The sequence below is a fragment of the Aethalodelphis obliquidens genome, unplaced genomic scaffold (genome assembly GCF_003676395.1).
Source record: "Aethalodelphis obliquidens isolate GAN/ISIS:26980383/991018 unplaced genomic scaffold, ASM367639v1 scaffold18, whole genome shotgun sequence".
Taxonomy (NCBI): domain Eukaryota; kingdom Metazoa; phylum Chordata; class Mammalia; order Artiodactyla; family Delphinidae; genus Aethalodelphis; species Aethalodelphis obliquidens.
In genome coordinates, this window is record NW_020837962.1 from 16,595,866 (window position 1) to 16,621,340 (window position 25,475).

General features: G+C 43.3%; 1 protein-coding gene across 4 annotated transcripts in view; it reads right to left on the reverse strand.

Moving 5' to 3' along the window:
* Positions 1 to 25,475, reverse strand: part of RALGAPA2 (Ral GTPase activating protein catalytic subunit alpha 2) — a 282,446-nt gene that overhangs the window by 218,932 nt on the left and 38,039 nt on the right. For 3 of the 4 annotated variants that reach the window (XR_003435157.1, XM_027118095.1, XM_027118094.1), the window contains exons 4-7: positions 16,184 to 16,241; positions 6,377 to 6,420; positions 3,704 to 3,881; positions 2,730 to 2,845 (exon numbers count right to left, since the gene is read on the reverse strand). Coding sequence is in view for 3 of the 4 variants with exons in the window: in XM_027118095.1 (XP_026973896.1) it covers positions 2,730 to 2,845; positions 3,704 to 3,881; positions 6,377 to 6,420; positions 16,184 to 16,241 (396 nt within the window). In the remaining variant the exon portion in view is untranslated. The remainder of the gene's footprint in view (positions 1 to 2,729; positions 2,846 to 3,703; positions 3,882 to 6,376; positions 6,421 to 16,183; positions 16,242 to 25,475) is intronic. The other variant, XM_027118096.1, reaches the window with a different exon arrangement.

A 25,475-nucleotide genomic window follows, 5' to 3' on the forward strand; every position in this document is an offset into this window, starting at 1 on the left:
AAATCATTATCAAAACACAAAGCTATGGAATCTTGGAAAAGGCATGAAAAGCAATCCATAGGCTACACGTATAACTGAATCACTTCACAGCACTACTGTGAAACTAACACAGTATCGTAAAGCAACTGTATTTCAAGTAAAAAAATAGAGCAATCCACAGGCTGGGATAAACCTGGCCTGCCAGCCCAGCTACTGATTAAGTTTAACCCTTTCACAGTGTCAAGACACTGTTTCCCCCTCAAATAACCAGTGCCGCATCCCCCAGTGGGAGCACTGCAAACAGCTCCCCCGCAGGGAGGGGCCCACACAGGCCAGGAGCCCAGATGGTGACGGAGCGGGGTGGGGGTCCTCCCACGACTGAGGGAAACGTGGCGTGAACAGGCCCTTAGAGAATGCTTGCCACTGGCCGTCACGCTTGTGAGACCACAGCGCGCTCTACAGCAGAGCTTCCCGACACCTTCCTGACTCGGCCCCCCCGGGGCACCTGCGGTCCAGGGAGGAGGGGCCGTGGCCGACCTGGGGCAGAGGGGCCCATGTCTCCCACCTGTCAGAAGCCCCCCGGGGTGAGGCAAGGGCGAAGTTCTGCTCCGAGGACCCACCCACCCAACAGGCCGAGGGAGGGAGGGGGCGGGCGGACACGCACACACAATCCTGCACACAGTGGAGGGGGGTCACCTCCACCCTCTACCAATCCTTCCTCTGATGGGGTCCCAGGGGCTACAGGACTCATCTGAGGTCACACATCTAGAATGAAACCCAAGTCCCCCAGCACATCCGGGTTCTGGCTACTCTGCTGCTCTCCTGGGATGGATGGAAAGCCCGACTCAACCACTCCTGACATATGGGGCTGAGAGGCGTGCAGGAGGGGCCGCACAGCTAGGACATGGGGCTCCCCAACGGCGACAGAACCCAGGCCAGGCGCTCAGGATGTGGGAGTCCTGTGCCTGCGGTGCTGCTAAAGGAATCGGGGAGAGGAGAGCACACAAGGTCGCCCCGTGGGACATGGTGGGCAGAAAGGGCAGTGAGAAACACAGTCTCCTAGAGAAAGGTGGAAAGGAGGAAAGGATGGGAGGGGAAGCATCACAGGAGGAGAGACCCTGACAAAGAAGGGGGTCCCCTGGAATCACCCGGAAGGTCAAGGACGACAAACACTCAAGTGTCCTTCTCTGGACCTGACACTAGAACCCTGTGCATCCCGGGTCCCTGATTTCGCGGTGACGGGGCAGAGGCAGGCGACAGCGGGTGTCAAAGGCCCATTGGGTGAGGAAGCGGACATGGCAGAGATTACACGTCAACAAACCAGGTTGTGACGGGAAGGGCAGAGCCTGGACGACACCCCGGAGGAGCTCAGGGACCAGGGACGTGTTCGCTGAGAGAAAAGAAGCAGTAGCTTTTTCCAAACCTCATCACTGTTCAGAAATACAGACCAAGAGACATAAATCCCCTAGTTTAGTTCTGTGTTCAGCTGGTAAATTTCAGAGAAAGGACCACGCGCCATAAAGCAGGCTGTGCTGACGGCAGGATGAGATCATTCCACGGGTTTCCTTCCAGGACCCCTGCCCGCTCTGCCCAATCATTCCGGACCCGCCCGGTCAGCCTCAGGCTTGCTCCTCCCCCATCCTCCCACCAACAGGGGCAGGAAAGGAGCAAACAGACAAAAATCGTCAGATACTCTGAGATAACAGAAATACCTATACTGGTCTCTGCCCCTGGCTCCTGGCACAGAGGCCCTAACACCCTGGTCACTTCTAAGTGACAAGAGCTCTAGGAAACTCTGAAGGGGCTCCTGGACGGGGCTGGTCACCAGGAGGACAAGCCTCGGTCTGAAGCTTGGAATTTTCAACCTCTCCCCGCCCCCTGCCCCATTGTTCCAGAGGCGGGAGGGGGGCTGGAAATGGAGTTAATAATTGATCATGTCCCCGTGAAGAAGCTGCCAGAAAAATCCCAACAGCCTGGGTTTCAGGGAGTGTCCAGGCTGAACACATGGACACTCCAGGAGGGGAACGCACCCCCATCCACAGGGACAGAAGCCCCTGCGCCCCGGATGCCCCCAGACCTCACCCTGTGTGTGTCTTCATCTGGTTGTTCACCCGTGTCCTCTATCATATCCTTTCATAAACTGGGAAATGTAAATCAATGTTTCCCGGAGTTCTGTGAGCCACTCAGAAAATGAATTGAACCTGAGGAGTGAGTCATGTGAACCTCTGATTTGTAGGCAGATTGGACAGAAGTCGTGGGCGACCTGGGGACCGACTCCCTGCGACTGGCATCTGGTGGGGTGGGGGCACATTAGAGGACTGAGTCCTTTCCTGTGAGACCTGAGGCCACCTCCAGGTAGAGAGTGTCGGAAGTGAGTTAAATTGTTAAGACACCCGGCTAGTGTCGCAGAGAATTACTAGGTGATTCAAATCCCACACGTTTGGTGAGCAGAAGTGTCATAAGTGAAGTGTTCTGTGTGAATAATGTGAAACCATATGAAAGTAAAGGAGACGGATGGAGGACGGAATTGCGTCCTTTACGCACACATACACACACATACTAGTATGTAGGCCTGGTCTCTGCTGAAGTGTCCTGGCACGCATTCTATGTTTAGTGAAATACCAAATAAAATCACCTCAAAGAAAAAGCAAAAATATAAAATATGAACAAAGAGGAAGAAAAGAGGCAATGTTTTCTCTTTCCTACTGAGAATCCGACCATCACTGAATTATCCACAATTTTACTCATACCTGAGTAACCATATATTTCAACAGTATTTGAAGAAAAAAGCATGTTTGGTCCTCAGTGATCTTTTCCCCTGATATGGCTGGCAGGAGTGGCGTGATTTCTTCTGGATATATCTTTGCTGCAGAGTGGAAAATAAGGAAACCTCTTTCACCAAAGTTAAATTTCAAACAGGGCTTGAAAAAGCTCTATTAAAATACATGTACCTCACTTTGCAGTACAGCAGACACTAACACAACATTGTAAATCAACTACACTCCAATAAAAATTTCAAAAAAATAAAATAAAATATAGGTACCAACCACTGGAACTGCTCACACTTCAGGCCAGGCCCATCTGACACAGGGGACAGAGGCCCATGAAGCCACCTCCCTCACTGGACCATTCTTTTCCCTTTCACATTCTGCTCTGGCCAGCTCAAGATCAAATACCTGTCACTGGGCAATAAAGTGATAGGCAGTAATAAATCAGTGGCCCTAATGAGCAAGTTCCTTGAAAACTCACTGGGCACAAACGGCTGGCATTAATAGTCCGGTGAGGCCACCACTGCCCTTCCATGAATGCTGCATGAAAATACACAGCTGGCAACGAAGAGCCTGGGGGAGCAGATGAACGCCCACTTATAGAACAATCGCGATGAGGGCAACAGGCAGCAGTTTGGGAGGCGGATTTAAATCTCATTAACAGCAACAAAAGCACTCACTCCGGACGTACCATGCGTCTCTGCTCCTGCCAACAGCCGTCCCCTCCCTTCCGTTCCTGTTTCCACCACTCCAGTAAATTTCTCCTGTCATCATTTCATATGAAACAGGCTCCAACTCTGTCAGTTCTAATGTTTGTAAGAATCTACTGTGAGTACAAAACATGACTACCCATCTATGAAACCAAGGTTTCTATTCAGGAAAAGGACAGACCAAGGAATTCCTCAACGCAACTTGGAGGGTTGTTTCCACCTGTAAGATGTGCCACCATCGCTCACCGTCAGCTGCGCTGGGGCCGGGATTGATGAGTGTCTCCAGTGTACAGGGGCCCCTGGACGACATGATGGCTGGGAAACCGGGCACCAGGCAAGCAAAGATCAGCACCTGCTCTTCTGCACAGTTTGTCTGAAGTGCTTGGAGCCACAGGAGAAACAGCCTGATTCCTTCACATCTTATCTAGAAACAATATCAAAGGCAACAAAAGTGAATACGTACATGTATTTGTAGGAATGCATTGCAATGTAGCATTGGTTCTGGGGGAAAATAAACTAGAAGCTAAAAGCATTACTGAAGTCCTGCACCAAGTCCTTCCCTGAGTGACCAGGAAGCAAGGGCACTGCAACCCAGCACGAGGGCCAGAGTGCCTGAGCCCCAGTGCAGCCTCAGCCACTTTCTAGCTTTAGCTGTGAGCCGTGGAGGACCACTTAACTCCTCTGTGCCTCGTCGCCCCCATCTGTAAAACAGGGATGATAACAGAGTTTACCACAAAGTGCTGGTATGGGGTGAAGTGAGTTAGAACTGCCCAGCTCACATAAGTGCTACCTAAGCATTTCCTATAAGCAGTATTTCATTCTTCATGGCAACAGCACCCATACCGTCAATGCTTGAATACTCATGAAAACAATGCAAAGAGAATCGTCCTCCAAACTTACACTGTGCTTTGGATAGAATTTTTGTCATGTCACTACATTATGCACATGTATGATGTTCTTGAAAATCAGAACACTTAGAGCTGAATAGACCCTGAAGACCTGGCTCCCCTGTCTGTGTCCCTACTCTATTCTCTCCTACCCTTTGCCATGCGCCAAATCGTTGGCATCATCTGTAGAAAATATCAATATAGGCAGACGTGCCCTTTTTCCTCCTCTGCACTTACTTTCAACTTCCCATTCCTAGAATTCATAAACACAGGTAACTCCATTTTTATATTCCTAAATGGCTGGGAAGATGATGTCAATAAAAGAGGTTAAATAAGCAAAGGAGATGAAAAAAATGTCAGACGCAGCTGAAAGACGTAGTGAGCTCCAAATACAGGTAACTGAGGGGCTGCCTGATCTCCTTTCAGTGACACCAAAGTGGTGCTGATTCCTCCACAGCAAGTGTTCAAGCCAAGCCCCAGGCTCTGCAGGAAAGGTAAGAGGAGGAGGAGAGACAGGAAGGAAGAGAGGGAGGGAGGGAGGGAGGGAGGGAGAGAGGGAGAGAGGGAGAGAGGGAGAGAGGGAGAGAGGGAGAGAGAAAAGCTTGGCTGACCCCCCAGAGAAATCAAATACACCAAGACAGATACCCCATCAACACTGATCCCATGACACCCTTCCAGACATGCCCTGGACTCAGCACTGCTCTGCTCTGCTCTGCTCAGCCGCTCACACCTGCCCAGCAGGTAAGATGAGCGGTGACGATGCTGAATACATAATGCTATTCAGCACCCAACAAAAAATGACAGGGCTCTATGTATAGCTAACCAAATTATATCAAATTTAACAAGAGAAAATTTTCTACATACTCCGATCACAAATCTCCAATTTTTTATGTTAACTGCATTAAGATAATTAAATATAAATAAGTCCAATAATAAACAGAAGATAAGTTGGTAAGTTTTAGCTATAAGACCATTCATTAAAATAGGAGGGACAAAATATGGAACAGTCACGAAACTAGGGACAGCTCATCTCTTTTTTCCAACAGGTAAGAGAGAGTGAACCTATCCAGTTTGAGTGGCTAGGATTGTTTAAACTGATATAAAACCAAAAATGTATTAGCTTATTAAAGGCACGCACATAAATTAAATAGCTATGAAGTGAATTATCTTCCATAAAACATACATCCCAGGCTGGCTTCTTTTGCCACTTACGTTTTAGGGTCATCTTATTCCAGCATCAAATGGTATATTTTTATAAAAGGCACATTCATTATAAAATAAGCCAATTTTAACCTAAATTACAAGATCAATCCGCTGCAAATAAACATTCAAGAGTCAGCCTCTGCTGCTCTTTTTCCCCACAAGTGTTCTCAAAAAGAGCAAAATATAGGGCTTCCCTGGTGGCGCAGTGGTTGAGAGTCCACCTGTCGATGTAGGGGACACAGCTTCATGCCCCGGTCCGGGAAGATCCCACATGCCGCGGAGCGGCTGGGCCCGTGAGCCATGGCCGCTGAGCCTGCGCGTCCGGAGCCTGTGCTCCGCAACGGGAGAGGCCACAACAGTGACAGGCCCGCGTACCGCAAAAAAAAAATAGCAAAAAATAATTGAGAGACAACTATAATTTTTAACAACAAGATTACTGGGGTGAACAGAATCAGGCACATTAGCTCTGAAGCTTAGGGAGGATCTGGTTCAACTTCTCTTTTCTGATGATACAGCTGAAGCAGTCAGCACCTCGCCGGTGGTGCCCCGGCTGCACACGGCAGAATCGAAATTAGAACGCAGGATTCCAAACTCCGAATGCCAAGCCACTTTCTCCTACTAATGTTTAAAATGTCTAGCACAATAAATTATGATGTAAGTATAAAAACTCTAACAATATTTGTCATATCATTTCTCAATTAAAATAAAAATTAAGTTAAATGGCTTTTAAAGATTTTTTTTTCAAAATGGCCTAATTTTGTCACTTTAGGGCATGAATAAGTTTAAGAGTAATGAAAAAAGCTATTACACTTTCATCTAAAATAAATACCTTAATAGAATTTCCAGTGTGTAGAAGTTTCTTTAACGTTGAGCCTGAAAGTTTAAAACAATGAATTAGAAATGGAGTATGTGAATGCATATCTAAGACCTATTTTTTAAAAATTAGTTTTAGAAAGAAAAAATGTACTTATGACAAAAGATATCATTTTTAAAAAATAAAAGGAAAGAAGGCTGACCTTCAGAAGCAAAGCAATGTCATAGAAGGAGAGATGTTGTTAGGATAAAAATACTTTAAGTATGAACCTCTTCAAAATTCTTTTAAAAGAGTCAAAGTGATTGATATTAAGGTAACCCAGATGCCCACAGTGGATTATGTGCAAATGTCTCTGTCAGGCACAAAATGAATGATTTCTTTAAATCTCTAAAGGAAAACATAATATAAAACTACCACTCACAAAACATTTTTACAAGACCATTTTGCAAATATTCAGGACAGCATGTCTCTCTCTTTGCAATGACAACCACATTTATGGGTTCTGTCCATCAATAAATCATCTAGCAGAGCACTTAGGTCACTGTTGAGGAGAGGAATTCAAGGTTTCCACAGAACTACACCAGCTGGTGCTGCAGCCCACTTGGGGGAGAAGTCTCCCTCATGAGGACGGAGACATAGTACCTATTACTCGCTAGATGTGTTCATGCCTTTAGCATAGAGATGGCTTGGCAACCACACCTCAGTATCACATGCAGCCCCTAAATGAGATCTCAACCTCAAAAAGGAAGTAATCTTTTTTTGTTTTTTCTTTTTTTTGCAGTACGCGGGCCTCTCACTGTTGTGGCCTCTCCCGTTGCGGAGCACAGGCTCCGGACGCTCAGGCTCAGTGGCCATGGCTCACGGGCCCAGCCGCTCCGCGGCATGTGGGATCTTCCCGGACCGGGGCATGCACCCGTGTCCCCTGCATCAGCAGGCGGACTCTCAACCAGTGCGCCACCAGGGAAGCCCTGGAAGTAATCTTTTAAAATAAAAATAAATTGGAAGTCTTAAGCGAGAGAACCTTTTTTCCCAATTTTTATGAGAAAAAAAAAATTATTTAGATTTCCTGATGGAAAGTTTTGGGCAATGTTTTAAAACTGGATATCAAGTCACTTTACACTACCAACATATTTTGAAGAAATAGAGCCAGTGCCTCGACAACTGCTACAGGTTATATCTATGTGGACAGATACACGTATGTCAGTTAAATGCATACACTTTAGGAATTCATTACCTGGAATGAAATCATTGGCTTTCTGAAGGAACCTTGTACAGCCATCTGCTGTACTGTTGATAACACCTAACGCTGGGCTCGGTGGGAACTCACCATCGTTGTGACTAGGTTGCAGCACTGAATTACTAATGGTTTGTGATGAAGTAGGAAGTTAAAACGCCCACTTCCCTCCACATCTGTCACCAAAGCACGTCTAGTGATTTGGGGTCCAGAGTCAGCATTGACTAGGCTGGGCTCTCTCACAGCCGAGCCCTGAGTGCCTGTGCTCACGGGACTACTTATCCCACACCTGTCCTCCACCTGGTCCTCGTCCCTCGCCTCCCTGTTCATCCATCCTTGGACCAAGTCCACTCTGCCTCAGCTTAGTATTTGCTCCATTATGCCCATGAGGACCTCCCAAGGCTTGGCAGAGCCGGCAGAACCTCACCTCCCGGGAGACTCGGGATAAAGTCTGCACAGCTCTCTCCCCAGACATCCGGCAAATCCATCATCTTGCAACACATTCTCAGAAACATTTTCTCCTGCTCATTGTGTGTGACCACGGCGGGGCTGTCAGTCCTTCCTTCCCCTTCTTGAAATGGGCTCAACATTTTTATTTTAAACTCTCAGCCTACCCATAGTTGCCTATATCCACACTTCCCTACACAGAGAGGAGAAAATACATAGGAAAAGGACAGACTTTACAAAGAGACATAGAGAATCTATGGCCCATATCTGTCAACAGTACCCTACTTTTTGAAATGATTCTGTTAATTCGTCACAGCAGCAATAGAAAACTAATATATATATATTCGATCTATTCCATCCTGCTGTATTCAGAAACTCTCAGATGTGTGAGGCAGTACAGCTTAGCAGTTGCAAGCCAGATTCAGGAGCCAGACTGCTAGGGTTCAAACCTAGGTTCTGTGCTTACTGTGTAACCTGGGTCACTTACTTACTTTCACCATGCCTGAGTTTTCTCATCTGTAAAATGGGATAATAACAGCGCCTACCAGAGAGCACTGTAATGAGGTTTAAATGAGTTTATATACATGCTTAGAACAGTGTCTGGTACATGCGAAGCACATTCCCCCCGGAAGACAGGGCATCAGCTATTCTCTAAGGACCTCTTTTTAAATAAGATCAACGTTAGAAAGAAAAATGTGTGCAGTGCAGGCACATGTCAGAGGGTTTCAACATGAGAATTGGTGATGAGTACCTGAGAGCCTTCCCTGGTCACGTTAGGTATTTCTTAAAGACCCTAAGTTCACAAAGATATTTCTACTTTTACTTTACCATTATGAAATCAGTTTCATTTTAATTTCAAAAAGTTTCTCTCTGTATATATCATTCCTGTGTGTATTTTTAAACTCCTCAACCAAACTGTGATTATACCCACCTCCATCTCTTTTATGTGCCTCTTCAAGCCTACCGATTACCACTATATTGACTCATGTGAAAAAAGAATAAATGAATGAGTACAGTAAAGTAGTTGAAAAATACTGAAAAATCAAAAAGCTCAATATTGGAAAATGAAAAAGTATTATGAAAAATCACACTAGTTTAAATATTTATAACACAGAATGTATTATAATTTTACCTTCCTGGCTTTAATGGAAGCAAATTAATCAATGTTTTCAAAGTCTACTTCTTTGCTTATCTCACTGAGAAGAACTGCAGTGCTTGAAGATTTCTCCTGATAAAGTGGCAATCTTTTCAAGATCTTTTAAAGATATTTTTAAGGCCACAATTTCACAAAGACGTGTCAAATCTAACTTTAACGTTATAAAACTCTTGCTTATTTATTTTTAATTTTAAAAAAACCTCCCTCTGTGTATGCATCGTGCCTCAAGCCAATTAATAAGCGATGGCAGTATGACATCAGGGAAGGGGCAAGAACATGGAGGAATGCCAAGTGGGTGCTGGTGTACAAGCTGTGCTGAAAGTGCCAGTGGAGCAGAAGCACAGGACTTTCTGGCACTACAACATCTAAGCACAGGGGAGCAGCAGTCTACCGGGGGAAGCTGAAACTAACAATGATTATCTCAAAATGAATCAAGGGCCTAAATGTGAAATATATAACTATAAGACTTCTAGAAGGAAACACAGGAGATCTTTGTGATCTTGGGTTAGGCAAAGATTCCTTAGACATGACACCAAAAGCACAATCCATGAAAGCAAAACTGATAAACTGGATTTCATCAAAAGTAAAAACTTCTACTCTTTGAAGGACACTATTAAAGAAATGAAAAGATGAGCCAGAGCCGGGAAGACAGTATTTTCAAATCATATATTTGATTGAAACACTTACAACTAGAACATGTGAAGAATTCTTAAAATTCAGTATTAGGGGGGAAAACCCTCAATTTAAAAATAGGCAATAGATTCAAAGATACACTTCACCAAAGACATACAGGTGGCAAATAGCGCATGAAAAGATGCTCAAGATCATTAGTCGTTAGAGAAATGCAAATTACAACCACAACGAGATACCACTACCGCTAAAATTAAAAGACTGATAAGACTAAGTGTTGATGAGAATGTGGAGTAATCGGAACTCTCACACTGCTGGCGGGAATGTAAAATGGTGCAACCACTTGGGAAAATAGTCTGGCAGTTAAACATATGTCTTTATTTGATTCAGCCATTCCATTCTCAAGAGACTGGAAAAGCACATGTCCACACACAAAGACTTGTACACAAATGTTTACAGTAGCTTTATTTGTAGCCACATACTAGAAACAACCCAAAGGCCCATCATCAAATGAATGGATAAAAAAACTATGGTATATCCATTCAATGGACTACTGTACGACTTAGAAATAAAAAGGAATGAACTATTAATACATGCACCAACACAGATGACTCTCAAAATAATTGTATTGAGTGAAAGAAGCCAAACAAAAAAGAGTACACTGAATGATTCTATTTCTATAAGACTCTAAAAAATCAAACTATAAGGGCAGAAAGCAGATCAGTGGTTGCCTGGGGACTGGGGGGTGAGCTGGGGAAGGGTGGAATGGGGCAGGAGGAAACTTTGGGAGTGATGGCTACGTTCATTACCTTGATTGTAGCGATGGCTGCACAGGTGTATACCTACGCTTAAACTTATGAAAATGTATATTTTAAACGTGTACAATTTGTTTTATGTCAATTATACTTTTAAAAAGCTGTATTTAAAAAAAAACAAAACAGAGCAGGTAGCCTGGAAATGACTGAGTGAAAGATCAGGGATGGAGATTGTGGTCAGACAGAGATCTGCATCATGACAAGGGTTGGAAGAGAAGTCAGGAAGCCACAGAAGGCGAAGGGGTCAAGGGGCTGATGGGTAGCTATGGCTGTCATGAAGGAAAAGGACTGAGAGAGAGTAAAGCCGTTAAAAAAGAAAAGCAAGTGAGCAGAAGATCAGAGGACATGGCAACAACAAGGGGAAGAAGGCAGCATCGTCAAGGGAGAGAGGTTTCCGTAGAGGGGGTGGTGGATGAGGTCTGGAGTGGACCTTGAAGGAAAAAAGACCGTGGTCTCACCCCCATCCCCCTGAGGGAGACAGAGAAGCATCAGAGAAAATCCAGGTTTCTGCAGCCAAGGAGGTGAAAGCAAGAGGCCGAGGCTGTAGGGCTGTCGCTTAACCCAAGAAGAGGGCTTCCGGAGGGCAGAGCACAAAGGCGAAGGAGGGGAAGAAACGCAGAGCAGTGATGGGGGAAGCACCCGAAGGAGGATGCTGGGAGGACACCAAGTGAGCTGACAGGGCATCAGGCCCAGCCAGCCCTCGGTGGACACGAGGCACACCCCGGACTTAGCCCAGCCTGGCTGTGATGCACCCTGAGGGAGTCCTGGTGTGAAGTGCCTGGGGAGCCCCCGCTCCCTCGGGAAGAGTGGGCTGACGGGGCGGGGCCCTGGGAGGGCTGTCAGACTCAGACTCCCAAAGAGTGAGCAGCAGAAACTATGAGAAATGAGCCTCAGAGAGTGTGTTCACATCCCAGGCAATGTGAGCCCACTGGGTAGCCTGGGGTATACCCAACGCAAGGATACTCTTTAAAAGCCATAAACATATTTGCAGTTTAGTTATGCACCTGGTTTTTATACTACGTATAAGAAAAACCTAGTTGAACAAACTAGATTCAGTGACTCATATATAAAAACCACGTATGAAGTTTTGTACATGTGTGAACTTTCATTAATTGAGCCTGCTCCTTTAAGCCCAAAGGTTATTTATTTTTTTAACATTTTTAATATAAAACATCTCTAATATGAAATATATACTTTCATCCACTCGGCAAACATTTACTGAGTACAGACGCAGCACTATACACTGAATGGGACGGAAAATCTTTATAGAAGCTCGGGAGTAGTAAACCTTCTTAAAGCGAACACATGTATAACTTGAGTCCTGTACTAAGACACATGGGCACATGAAGGGGTGCCACAGCCTGCCCTTGCACCAAATATCCCTGGTTTGCTGCTGTGCCATTCTTTGTCATCATCTCACTCCCTGTCAGTTCTCAGTATTACTCTCAGATAAGGCTTCAAGCAGCCACGTTTACCCACCATGATTTACTACTGGCCTAAAATGGACTTCAAGAAAAATCTAATAAACAAATTTTTTTCCATTTGTAATTAGTAATGGAAATTTGCAAATAGTTGAGTAACCGGCCAGCATATATCACAGAGTTCATAAGTGCTGTGTCAGCCACTTCCCTAATCTCCTTACTCTCCAAACATCACTTGAATCAGTATCTCCAGATGCTCAGAATAATGAGCCAGTGCTCATTTCACACTGCAAGCCTTAGAGTTCAAATATGTTCCTTGTTCACAGATTTACAGCAAGGAGCCAGCCTTAAAAACCTTACAGATAGGCTTCCCTGGTGGCGCAGTGGTTGAGAGTCCGCCTGCCGATGCAGGGGACACAGGTTCGTGCCCCGGTCCGGGAAGATCCCACATGCCGCGAAGCGGCTAGGCCCGTGAGCCATGGCCACTGCGCCTGCGCGTCCAGAGCCTGTGCTCCGCAACGGGAGAGGCCACAACAGTGAGAGGCCCGCGTATCGCAAAAACAAACAAACAAACAAACAAAACAACCTTACAGCGTATTTTTTTCCCTCTAAAAACACTTTTAAGAGAAATAGAATGTCTCTCTTTGCTACAGACAAAACATGATGACAAGATAAGAAGCCAACTTCAAACACTGTGGCAATTGATGTTTCGAATTATCTCCCTCCTTCTCAGGGTAAAATGTGGCTATCGGGTGGGTCTGAGAGCTTCTAAGACTTGCAGATGCAGGAGTTGCTCATATTTGCGGCTTCTGTGCTAGTAACATTGTCATTCGTGCTGTGGGGCAGGAAGCATGCTGTGTCAGTGCTGTGAAAACCAAACTCCAAGGTGCTAACCCAGTATTTCAGAGTACCTTGGCCCCTACCAGGCCCAATTAACATTTAATTAAGAGGTTTACACAGCAGTGTTCTTCCTATTAGGTAAGGAATACCAGATATCTATATAGAATGCAAAAGCCTGCAATAAGGGAGCTTAGGTCCCTAAACTGTCGGGCGCTGGGAAAAGCCTCCTGCCCTGACCCCGGAGGTTTTGCACATGTCAAGACGCCAGTGCTAAGGAGAGATCCAAGGCACATTCCTTCCCTTTGATATCTGGTATTTCCCTACAGTTTCTTACTTTCTATGACGAACTTGGTCAAGATCTTGAGTGACAAATAGCAACAGTTTTAACAGGTCCAAACAAACTGGGAAGAATGCAAGAGGTACAGCTGAGGTATTAAAAAAAAAAAAATGTGTAGAATTACAAATCCACAGTCGCTTACTGGCGATTTCAAAATCCAAAAAGCTATGAAAACAGAAACTTTTCTGTGTAACTCTTTTTTGTTTTTACATTTTCTTTTTTTTTATTGGAGTATAGTTGCTTTACAATGTTGCGTTAGTTTCCACCGTACAGCAAAGTGGATCAGCTACACGTATACATATATCCCCTCTTTTTTGGATTTCCTTCCCATTTAGGTCACCACAGGGCACTGAGTAGAGTTCCCTGTGCTGTGCGGTACAGTAGGTTCTCATTAGATATCTAGTTTATACATAGTATCAATAGTGTATAGATATCAATCCCCATCTCCCAATTCATCCCACCCCCCCCTTACCCCTTTGGTATCCATACGTTTGTTCTCTATGTCTGTCTCTATTTCTGCTTTGCAAATAAGATCATTTATACCATTTTTTTAGATTCCACATATATGCATTATATTCGATATTTGTTTTTCTCTTTCTGTGTAATTCTTTAGTGGACAGGACCTGACGTGACCTGAACTCATGCGGTGGCAACACCAGGCTAGCCTGAGGCTATTTGGGGTGTAGTTATCGCACAATGATGAGTACTTACACCTCAGGCTACAGAAAACCTGACACTCTGGGTTACAGGGTGCTGCCCAGGCCCCTGGGGGTTACTTACAGACACTAATGTTGACTCGATGGTCGTTATACACCCACGTACCACACTGCCATTCTGAAATCTGAGAAACTCTGATTCAACCCACATCTAGCCTGGAGAGCATCAGAAAAGGGATGTGGAACCATCGCAACACCAACTTCTACCCAGTTCCATAAATCACGCAAAAATTTACTTATCTGAAAAAAGCCTGTTTGATTCAAGCATTAAGTATACAAGTGTCAATAATAAGGACGATTTGATACACAAATGCTCATTCTTGAACGTCCTTAGACATGATGCATTCTGACTGAGTTACAGAGCTGGCTTATTCTACACAACGGACAAAGATAACACCTGCTCTCCCAGGGGCTCAGGAGACCTGACGCTCTGCAGTCCCCCGAGCCAGAAGTCACTGTTCTCAGAAAGATACTCTTAAACTGGGTACCAACGCTACTTGTACCAGCAATTGTCACCAGCCCACAGGTCCTGCGCAGAGTTGAAGTGATGCTACACACTGCCTAATGGGTACCTAAAGTTTCACAACACAAGTGGCAAGTTGATTTCCACACATAGTTCTAGTAAGTTCATTCATGCTGAGGGGAGCCTACTAGTCTTCAGACATTGTAAAGTATTATCTGAAGAAAATGAGGGTGGTTTTCACACAGATGACATAAACAACATTGAAGGATTATAGGGAGCACAGATAAACACTGCACGCAGGTATTTTTCACTGTCATCCATTCCTGCTGTACCGCAGAGCATCACAAATCCCCGTGATGTCACTCTTATACTTAATGTTTAATTTTTTTTAAATTTTTACCTTAATTTAAATACAGAAGGTCAAAGCATCAGTTAAACAGAAAGGCTATCAACAACTCTAAAATTTAAAGAAAAACTTTCTTTGTGTGTTTGAAAGCTTGAAAGACCAAGGCACAATCTTAAGATAACGATTTATTCATTCAGTTCAATAGTGTGCTTAGTATATATACTTTACCTTCTTTACACTTATAACATTTATAACATATAACTTTAAATAATTCAGTTTATATAAAGATCGGTTACAGTTTTCACATAAATAATCCTAAATTAAGTTTAGGACCCTGAATTTTGGAACATCCCCCGACTGTGCCACATTCTTCCAGGTTCCCTATCGTTTTCCTATTGATCTCTCACCTGGAAAGCCCTTCCCACACTCATCTTTCAAGGCTCAGATTGAAATGACCTCTTTCAAAGGCTTCCTCAATCTCTCTGAATAGGATTATTCAACTTTTCTTCTTTGCTCCCATTACACTTCTTGTAGAGCAACGATCATACTGTACTCGTTTTTTCTCACCTAATCCCCATTAGGCAATCAGCTTACATAATACAGCATGGTGAGATGCTCTGTTTTTGCCTCTCTCCCTCAATAAATATTTGAAAAGTCTCTCCCTCAATCAAAGTCTCTCCCTCAATAAATATTTCAATGAATGAATGATCTAATAGTTAAGATTCCACTATAAGGTCATGCTCTCCTCAAATATGACCACCTGGTAAGGCAGAAGAGTTACAGGAAATGTCAGAGTCCTCTAAGGCAGGAGGACTGAACCGGACACTCTATTTAAAGATAAGGTAGAATTCACAATCGATACCACAAATTACTCTTGTTGTACTGTGAATAGTAAATTGAGAGTAAACTGTGAGATGTCGAGAACTGGACAGAAGGGCAGCCACGGTAACTTGCTTTATTTCAAGTTCCCTCTTGCTGCCACATTCTAAAACGGTCAAACAAAATAATTCTGAGTCCATGATAAAGGCCTGAAGAACAAGATATTCTTGCAAGAAAAAAATGTAAAATTATTTAAGTAAAATACTCCAGGTCAGCTTTACGTGCACAGGAATCCCCTGGGACGCTTGTTGGAAAAGCAGGCTGTAATTCAAGAGGTCTGGCTGGGGCCTGAGATTCTGCATTTTCTAACAAGCTCTCAGGTGACGTTGAGGCTGCTGGTCTGTGAACCCCTTTTAGAGCAGGAGACAGACGATGCACTTCCCTCTGAAGGCCAGGCGGGACTGTCTCAGCTTTAACTGGCACACTTATTAATATTCCCTGCTGTAACCTATCTTGATGGTGCTGATTCTACAAAACAATACTGAAAATACTACTGGAAGAAATCTATATTACTTAAAATTTTTGTAATTGTTCTTACCTATACTCTGGTAATGCCATCGAAAGAAAATTCGTTCAGGTAGAAACTGCAGTATTTTCTATAAAACAAACAAACGAAAATTCAGAAGATATAAAGAGAAAATAAACAACAAATGAAATTACACATTTTCATGTTAGCCCATAGTACATGCTGTATATCTATATATATATAGATATATTTCAGAAAAGAAATAAAAACTTCGTAATAACATAAATATTGCACTTTATCTTGGACCCCAACAGGACAGTCTCTTTTACTTGCCCCAAGCAAACTTCCTTCCCTGAATGTTTTAAAGAGATTACTGTCCCAACTTGAATTCTCCCTATAAGAAAGAAAAGAAAAAAAAAAAAAAAACCTGAAGTGATCATTTTATCTTAATTAAATCACAGCCATTGCTTAAATATTACAAGAATAAGCTCTCAAATGCCAGATTCTCTAGGTGTCTTCTTTTTCACCTTCCACTTCCCATTTTCATTAAAATCCTCACTGGTCTCTGGACAAGAAACGGAATTGGGAAGAAAGATGAACAACAAAGAAGAGATAAGACCTTACTCAGTGGAATAAGGAAATGAAATTGGTGGCAAGAATTTCTTGAAATTAATAGCTAAAAATTAGTTTTAGGATTGTAGTCATGAATCCCCCCACCGCTGCCTCTGGTAGATACAACAAAGAACAAAATTTACAATATACAAGAGTATTTGGAGAATGAAAGCAGCTGTTCCCGAAAGACCCAAACAAACGAGAACGACTTTTTTTTCACTCTACAACAAGTATTGGCAAGTTACTCTTGGGCAATAAAAGTCCTTGTATTCTATCTGTAACTGCCTTTTTTAAAAATGTAGAAAATACAAACACTGGTTAAAATTCATTCCTTGGTATTGATAATACATTTCTATTTTACTATGAAAATCCTCATTCTAGGTTTATCTAGCCTAACAGTCTAACATTTTGAAAGATTAAGGTAGGGACTTCCCTGGTGGTCCAGTAGCTAAGACTCTGCGCGCTCCCAATGCAGGGCGCCCGGGTTCGATCCCCAGTCAGGGAACTAGACCCCGAATGCCGCAACTAAAGATCTCGCACGCTGCAACAGAGATCCCAAGTGCCGCAACTAAGATCTGGCACAGCCAAATAAATAAATAAACAAATATTTTAAAAAATATATCAGATTCCTATGATTAAAAAATTGAAAAAAAAATTAAGGTAAAAAACTTATTGATATATTCAGACCTCCAGAATAAGTATATTTCCAGGCAGCTATCGACACACCACCTCTTCCATTCAAGCCAGCTTGGGGTTTGGTTTGGTTTTCTTGTCGTAACTTTCCAACTGGGTCAGCAACATACAAGTGTGTTTACCTCATTTTTTCCCACCTGACAATAAAGCAATGTGTAAGAACGTCTACTGGGAAAGCCACCACAGGTAAACCTGATCCAATGTGGGTGACTATCAAGGGCACGACTTGTCCCGGCGTGGACGTCTTTCCCAGCAGCTGGGCCTCACTGTAAACGTCACCTCCTCCATCACCTGTCCCATCGTCCCTGGCACAGTCCTCACCCTGGCTGACTGGAAGCCCCATGAAGGCCAGAACACCCTGAAATATCCCCAGGGCCTGAAGCATGCCTGGCACACAGTCGGTGCTCAATGAATATTCAGTAAAAGAATTCTGAATGTTTTTTACTTGTGAAATTGTGAATTTTATAGGTAATCCTGATCTTTGCTATGGTCTTATATTCACATTGACATAATATGTACCTTATATTTCCTTAAGCATCACTGAATTAGTGATGGCATTTACATTAAAATACATTAAAATGTGTGGGCGTTTTTTAGCCCTGAACCTAGCAAAGAAAACCCAAACCAAAAATAAAAGCTGTATCATTTAAAAGAACTAAGTTTTTCAAAATCTGATAAACATAAAATATAAATGTATTAAGTTACATAATTTGTCATGAATTCTACACACTACACATCTACAAAGATGAAAATGCTACACAGACCATCAAAGATTATTTCTGATTATATATTAAAAGCTGTACATAGCTGACCACATGCTGAAAATCACTGAATTCTCTCCTCCATTTTTCCACTTCAGACTTCCCCTAGAACATGTTGGTTTGTTATCTCTTAACCCCATAATTCTAAAGGGTATCTTAAATCTGTTTTACTATGTGATAATACTGACATACACTCAAACATACCTACACACCCCCCCCCCCCCCCCTCTCACACACACACGCCCACACGGCAGATCTACACACACACACACGCGCGCGCCAGATCCCACTTAGTGAAAAATATCTACAAGACTTGGTATTTGAAATGCAGAAATAAAATAACTATGAATAAAATACTTTGTCTTTACTTCCAAGGGTTTCATGATTCATGGGCAAGAGAGACGGTAAGGAAAATATCATTCAGGGAAAAAAAGAAGCCTGACAGAAATTTGTATGACGTGTTACACAGGTGAGGGGAAAGCGCCTCCCATCAGTGGGGACTTCATGGATTGCTTCCTGGAAAAGAGGACACTTGGGCTAAGACTTAGAGATTAATTAAATTGCCAAGTGGAGGGCAGGAACAGAGGAAGAGCGTGTGTGAAGGTTCAGAGGCAGACAGCAGCAGGCAGTAAGCGTAGCAGGCAGGCGGCTGAGAAGGGAGGAGACGGGCCTGGAGAGGCAGGCGAGGCCGGGGTTGATGCTCTCCCTGGAGCAGGTTCCGTAAGACGGCTGAGAAGAAAGGCAGGGGCGTGCAGGAAGAAGCAGTGGTAGTATTTCAGACGGAGTGAAATGGCCTGGACCAGGGGCAGCAGGGTAAGAGGAGAAGCTGGCACAGTGACATTCAGAAGGGGAAACTGTCAAGGTGGACAGGTTGAGTAGCTGGGGTAAATGGAGGACTCAAGAATGACACCCCCCCCCCCGCCAGAGGGCTCAGTAGATGGCAATAATTTAATCCAAGATGTCAAATCCAGAAGGAATTCCATAATTGAAGCATGTCAGGTTTGGCTCTGGACATCCTGGAATTTGAGGTGTCAGTGGACCACCTTACTGAAGATGTTCTGATAGGCAATCGGGTATATGGGTCTAGAATACAGAAATGGGATCTGGATGGTAACAGAAAACAGGCAGCAGTTAAAGGTGTGTGTATATGAGACCCTTCAGGGAAAGAGCCTGAAATGAAATGAGATAAAACCCAAGCACTAACAGTTTCCTGAAGTTCTGCTAAGGAGGTAAGGACGCGGGGGGCCGGACGGGGGAACAGAAGTTAGAAGCAAGCGTGCACAAGTCAAAGGAGAAACTCTGGATGTGCCGGGTGTTTGTAGGCTTATTGTGTTAAAGATCAGAAATACGTATGACTAATTGATATGACAACTAGTTAGAAAAAGCTAAAGATGCTGGAAATGTGGGGAAATCGATGCCACATAACAAAGCGGCTTCAGCTTTAAATCAAGTGAGCTCGATGGTTTCCCTCGCCCAGAGAACCCACAACCTTTGTCGGCCAAACACCAAGTGCCAGGCAGGATGGATCTGTCAGTCTATAAACTCTATGAAGGCAAGTGGCTCTCTGGGGGGAAAAAATCAAAAAAGGTCTTCACTCTGCAATTATACCAACATGCATTTTAGATGGATAACACGCAAAAGGAACTAAATGTAAAAACTGGGTTATGTCTTGTTAAGTTCCATTACATTAAAAAGGAATCACAAGAAGAAGAAGAAGAAGAAGAAGAAGAAAGTCAGATTTCTACAGAACATTTTAACAGGAACCAATTGTTTAACAGGGACCAAGCATTGTCCTACCATCAGAATGTAAACCTGAATGTCCCCATGAGCTGCAGAAGACACGACAGCAGAGAAAACCCAGAGAGAGGTCTACGGATTGCGGGAGAATGTCACAAGCAAGGAGGTGAGTACAAGAAAACCACCTACTCTGGAACCAAGGTTACAGATGAGGGTATCAGCAGTTGGGCTGCTGTCCAGCCAAACAAGCAGCTCTGGAGCCCAGAACAAGCACATCTTGGGGGGGGCGGGCTCTCCAGACTCAAGAGAGAAAGACAGCTTCCATTTGTGCCTAAGTTTTATGATTCTTTTTTTTCAGTCAATATTTATTCATTTATTTATTTATTTATTTTTAATTTTTATTAAATGAGTCTTTAAATTCTATAGTACTTTAACAATTTTCAAAAGTTTCACACACATGATTTCATACAATCTCATAATAACCCTTTTTCCCCCCAACTCCCATATTGCCCCTCCCCCCCTTCCCTCTCCCCACTGGTAACCACTAGTTTCTTCTCTATATCTGTGAGTCTGCTTCTTTTTGGTTTTATTCACTAGTTGGTTGTATTTTTTAGATCCCCCATATAAGTGATATCATACAGTATTTGTCTTTCTCTGTCTGACTTATTTCGCTCAGCATAATGCCCTCCAAGTTCATCCATGCTGCTGCAAATGGCAATATTTCATTCTTTTTTATGGCTGAGTAGTATTCCATTGTTTATATATTCCACATCTTCTTTATCCATCATCTGTCGGTGGACATTTAGGTTGCTTCCATACCTTGGCAACTGTAAATAATGCTGTTAAGTTTTAGGATTCTTTAACTCATCCTTTCTCTTTACCGAAAAATTTACTACAGAGGCTATTTCAATATGTTTGCTACCAAATGAATAATCATGGTTGCAGGTTGAGTTCTCTGGGAAACAGACCCTGTGTGCAGTTAGAAGCCCTAGTGGTTTATGGGGAATAGCATCTGTGAAAGAGAAACAGACCCCCACACAGAGCTCACAGTATGTTAGAGGAGCCCCACGTGCCTGACGATGGCCAGGCCACTGTACCACTGCCTCGCTCAGTCACTGGCTGGGGTCGTGATGGGAAGAGCATGGCCGTGGCGGGAAAGCTGAAGACGGCGCTGACAGCCGGGGGCTGGGGTGACCCCACTCCTTGCAGCCAGGCTGGAGGGGATTCGAGCTGCACTCGTCTCTGTCTGCCACGGTCATCTTCCAATGACTAATCAGGACATTCTCATATCAAGAGGCTGAAGGCCTAAAGAAGTGCACCCTACTTCGGGGACGGGGTCTCTGCTGGCTGCAGCCTCAAGGCGATGGGAGCTGGACAGCTGCATCATCCCTGCACATCTCCTGCCTCCTTGCATCCAGCCCGCTCTCCCAGAGTGAGCGGGACAGCAGCACTCGGTGTCCTCCTCTGTCATGCTTCCCTCCAGGGGGATTTGGCACCCCGCCTACATTCTGGGATTATCTTCTGGGCCCATCTTGCTACTTAATCTAAAAATTTCGTACAGCTGAGGCTGAGAAAATTACTCTGAAGAGTTAGGAGAGAGCTCATCTTGGACAAGACGAATGGCTGGCATGCCCACTGGCTCTTCAGATCTTCACTGCAATCAGGAAACCAAGTGGGCACTGAATCACGCTCTTCAGCTTTCCAAAATACACATTGGTCTTCTTGATTTAGGTTTCTTTTCTTAGTATGCGACAAAGACAAGTGTCTTTTTAATATAAAGAAGGACAAAGGATACAGCAAGGTGGCGTGCATCTGGATGCCTGGATGCCCTCAGTTGGCCACAAGTAGACTCAACTTGTTCTGAGGACGGGTCTATATCATCATCACCACTTCTGGATAAAAGTTTTCAGATTTACAAAATGGATGGACTTTAAAGATACTCAAAAATAAACTCAGTAAGGTTTGGATAGGAAACACCATGCCCGATATCTGAGCTACTAAGACTATTCCCAAGTGGATGTAATATTATACAACAACTAGAAGGCTGGAACTACCCACACAGACGCTTTCTGCACTCAAACATGGCAGGGCCCTTTTTTATGCATTAAAGTCTATGAGGTCAATAAAAATGAAGCCCCAAACAACCATCTGTGTCTAAATGCTAAGCCTGTCCCTCAGAAAGCCCCAGATGAAGCCTACCTCTACGGAGGCAAACACAATAAGGTATTGCTACTGCAGCCCACGTTCCAAGCTACACTACTGCGAATGCCACATAAGCCACTGACATCTTGTTTGTAGTTTCGCTGGAGAGTAAAATTTTAAAAGTGCAGGAAAGCCACACAGTGTGAATAAATATTACTTTTCTGAAAAGCACATGGCCGTAGTTTATGCTCAGTGATCAGCTCCATCTATATGGTAATCCATTAGAGCACACTCGAAATCGAAATTAGGTATTACTACTGCTCAGCACATCGGGGAATCTGTCATTCTTTTAACTGATTATCCATAGTCCTTTTTTCTCCAGAACCTACTGCATGACCAGGAATAATGTGAAATGGAAGCTGTAGTTTATACAAGATGCTATCGTGTACTTTAAAACTGTTGATCTTCATTTAATTTGTGTGGGCAACTTGTTTTTTTTTCAAATTATTCCCAGATGATTGCAACATATCCCAGTAGATTCACATTTGATTTCGATTCCACTTAGAAGGGTAGGTCAGTGAAGAAGAAGGAAAATATGACATACTCACTGACGCAAGGTAACGTCTGTAAACGATGACCAACTAAACCTGTTATGCCCACAAGTACAGAACATGGGAGCAACTCTCCCTGAAACCAGCCACGTGGCACAAGGGTGCTAGGTACAGAAAACACTGACCAGGGAGAAAACAGAAAGTTCAGTTTGGAAGAACGGAAGTCTTAGTCGCTTGGCCCTTTGAGTAATAAATGTTTGAAAAACTTATGATGAGACAGGGCAGATGGTTTCACAGGAAACATCCTGTGAATGCCTGGGCCACGTGTGAGGTGGTCTCAGAAGGACCCCTGTGAGCAGGAGTCCGCCGGCCTGGACACTCCCGGGGTGACCTCTGGACACAGCAACGTGTCCTTCAGCTGTCCTGGGCCTGGCCACTCCTCTCTCACTAAAAATGACCCAACTATCTAATGCGGACAAAACCTTTTCATTGAATTTTGAGTGTCAACATTTGGGACTTCAAAATGTAAGAGAAATAGAGCTAAAATAACGAACTGCATAACCTTAAAAATAAGGTGACTATATTTTTAGGTAAAAAAGTAATGCTTTTTTTCTTATCCCACGTCCCCTTCTAGCTAATCACTCGCCATGCTGTTACTGAGCTGGGAAAACACAGCTCCATCTTCCTACATCCCTTTCAGTCTTTAGGACCGAACTCAAACTTCACCTCTTGAGAAGGGCCCACTGCAACCTCCCCTCCAACACATCCCTCCCCAGTGAGACAGGCACTGGGCCCGCTCCACCAGCAGCTCCTGGATTCCTTGAGAGAAGAGACCCCCTATGAGCCACCTGGTACCCCTAACACCCAGAACAGTGGCTGGCAATAATGTTTCTTAATGAGCACTGCATGCACAAATAGATGAATGAATGAAAAATGAAAAAAAAAAAGAAAGGAAGACAAAGGGGATTCTAATTTTGTGCATGTGTACAAGCAGACACAAGAAAATGCCCACGTTTAAGGAAGGTGCTCATACTCTGACATCATAGAAACACAGAACCTGGAGAGCAGGCATTTGATAAAGATAAAGGAGAATACAACTGTGCTTACAACCTTACAGTAAATCTTAATACTTGATTAGATCATCATTCAAAAGGCAAGACTTTTCTCGGCTAATGAGAAAAAAAAATATTTCAAAAGACTTAAAACACAAGGCAAAGACATCTAAAGGAAATACAGAATGTAAAAAAAAAAAGAGAAGGGGGCATCTAATTTCATCCTCCTGTATTCTAGAAATCGACCAATATAAAAATGTTAGAAAACCTCATTAAATAATGAAAACCCAGAAAGGGTAAAGGATCCCATCTACAAGCAAAACACTCAGAGGAATTACTGCTTAAAGCATAAAGGGAACTGCAAAGAGGCGTGGTGGGTGGGGGCCCCTTCCCGTGAAAGCCGAACATACCTAGAATACGCAGCAAAGGAGGAGACCACCCTCAAGAGGAACGGGTTCCTCCTGAAATAGATTTGCTGCAAGAGGAGGATACTTTTTTAGAAATTCTGATTCACATTCTTAAGAAACCCAAGAGGACACTGAATCTTTTTAAAGATCTAGGTAAATAAAAGCAGCAGATGCACAAGTAAGTGACATTTGGAATCAGAAAATATCACGTGCATATGAAAACCTGGAAAACACGGATCTAGAGTCTGCCGCGGTTTCCCACCATAACCTTGCGCTGAGACAATGCGCATCTCCCTAGAACTAAATAAGCTGAACGTAGATAAATGTCTAGACGTAGCACGTTCCAAGCTGCAAATTGAAAATATAATTAAAAATCCTACACAAATCTAAAAAGGACAAATGGATTATCCACAAAGTAACAAAACTCGGGCTGACCTCAGTCTTTCTCTCTGCAACGTTAAGCTTCAGAAGACAGCGTGGTCAGCTGCTCACTGCAGGCCAGGCCAAGAAGAAGGGGCACCAGAACACAGACACACATGGAGGACAGGAGTCCCACAGCAAACCAGATGCCGACATGTGAATCCAGCATGTGATACAGAGAACTAGAGTAAACTACAGCTCTTTTGAAAAGCAAATAAGATTCAAAGTATTGAGAAAAAAATATGATTCAAAAAGCGTAGAGCCAGCTGTATGTGTTTGAAGTTTAAAAAAACAAGATATTCTAGAGCTGGGAGTTTATCAGACACACACCTCACTTCCTCAACATACTAAGTGAGTCATGTTCCAGCAAATAAAGAGATTACTTAAAATAAACAATCTAAAAACAAGGATGCAGGTGCATAAACACTATGAACAATGAGCTATATTTATATAATTGGAATTAATGTGGGTATGAAAAATAGAGTAAATCCTCAAAATCATTAATGTAAGAGAAATAAATTCTAAAAAACATTAAAATAATCTGGATATAAAATGCTTAAAATAGGTGAAAAGTAAGAAGTACAAAAGATATGTGGTGTTAGAGTAAAAGTACCACCAAACACTGCTTTATTCTTGATATGGATAACAGAAAGAAAAAGGTTCAAATAGCATTTTGTTAATTTAAAGACAATTATTGGAATGACAGAAAAGTGAAAGTATATCTCCCAAATTGCAAAGCATTGAAAGTCAGTAACCTCTCCCACAAAAAACAAAAGTAGAAAAAAAAAAGTGTAATGTTAATTATCACATAAAAATAATAAATATAAATAAGTTAAATTCCTCTACCAAAGACCAAGTCAATCAGAACTGGCTTTCAAACACAGAAAGATGAACAATAAAATACAGAAAATGACAGAGTAGCAGGTAATTCTACCCATAATATGTGGTCTTGCCCTGAATAACACACTCACTGGAACACACCCAAGAGG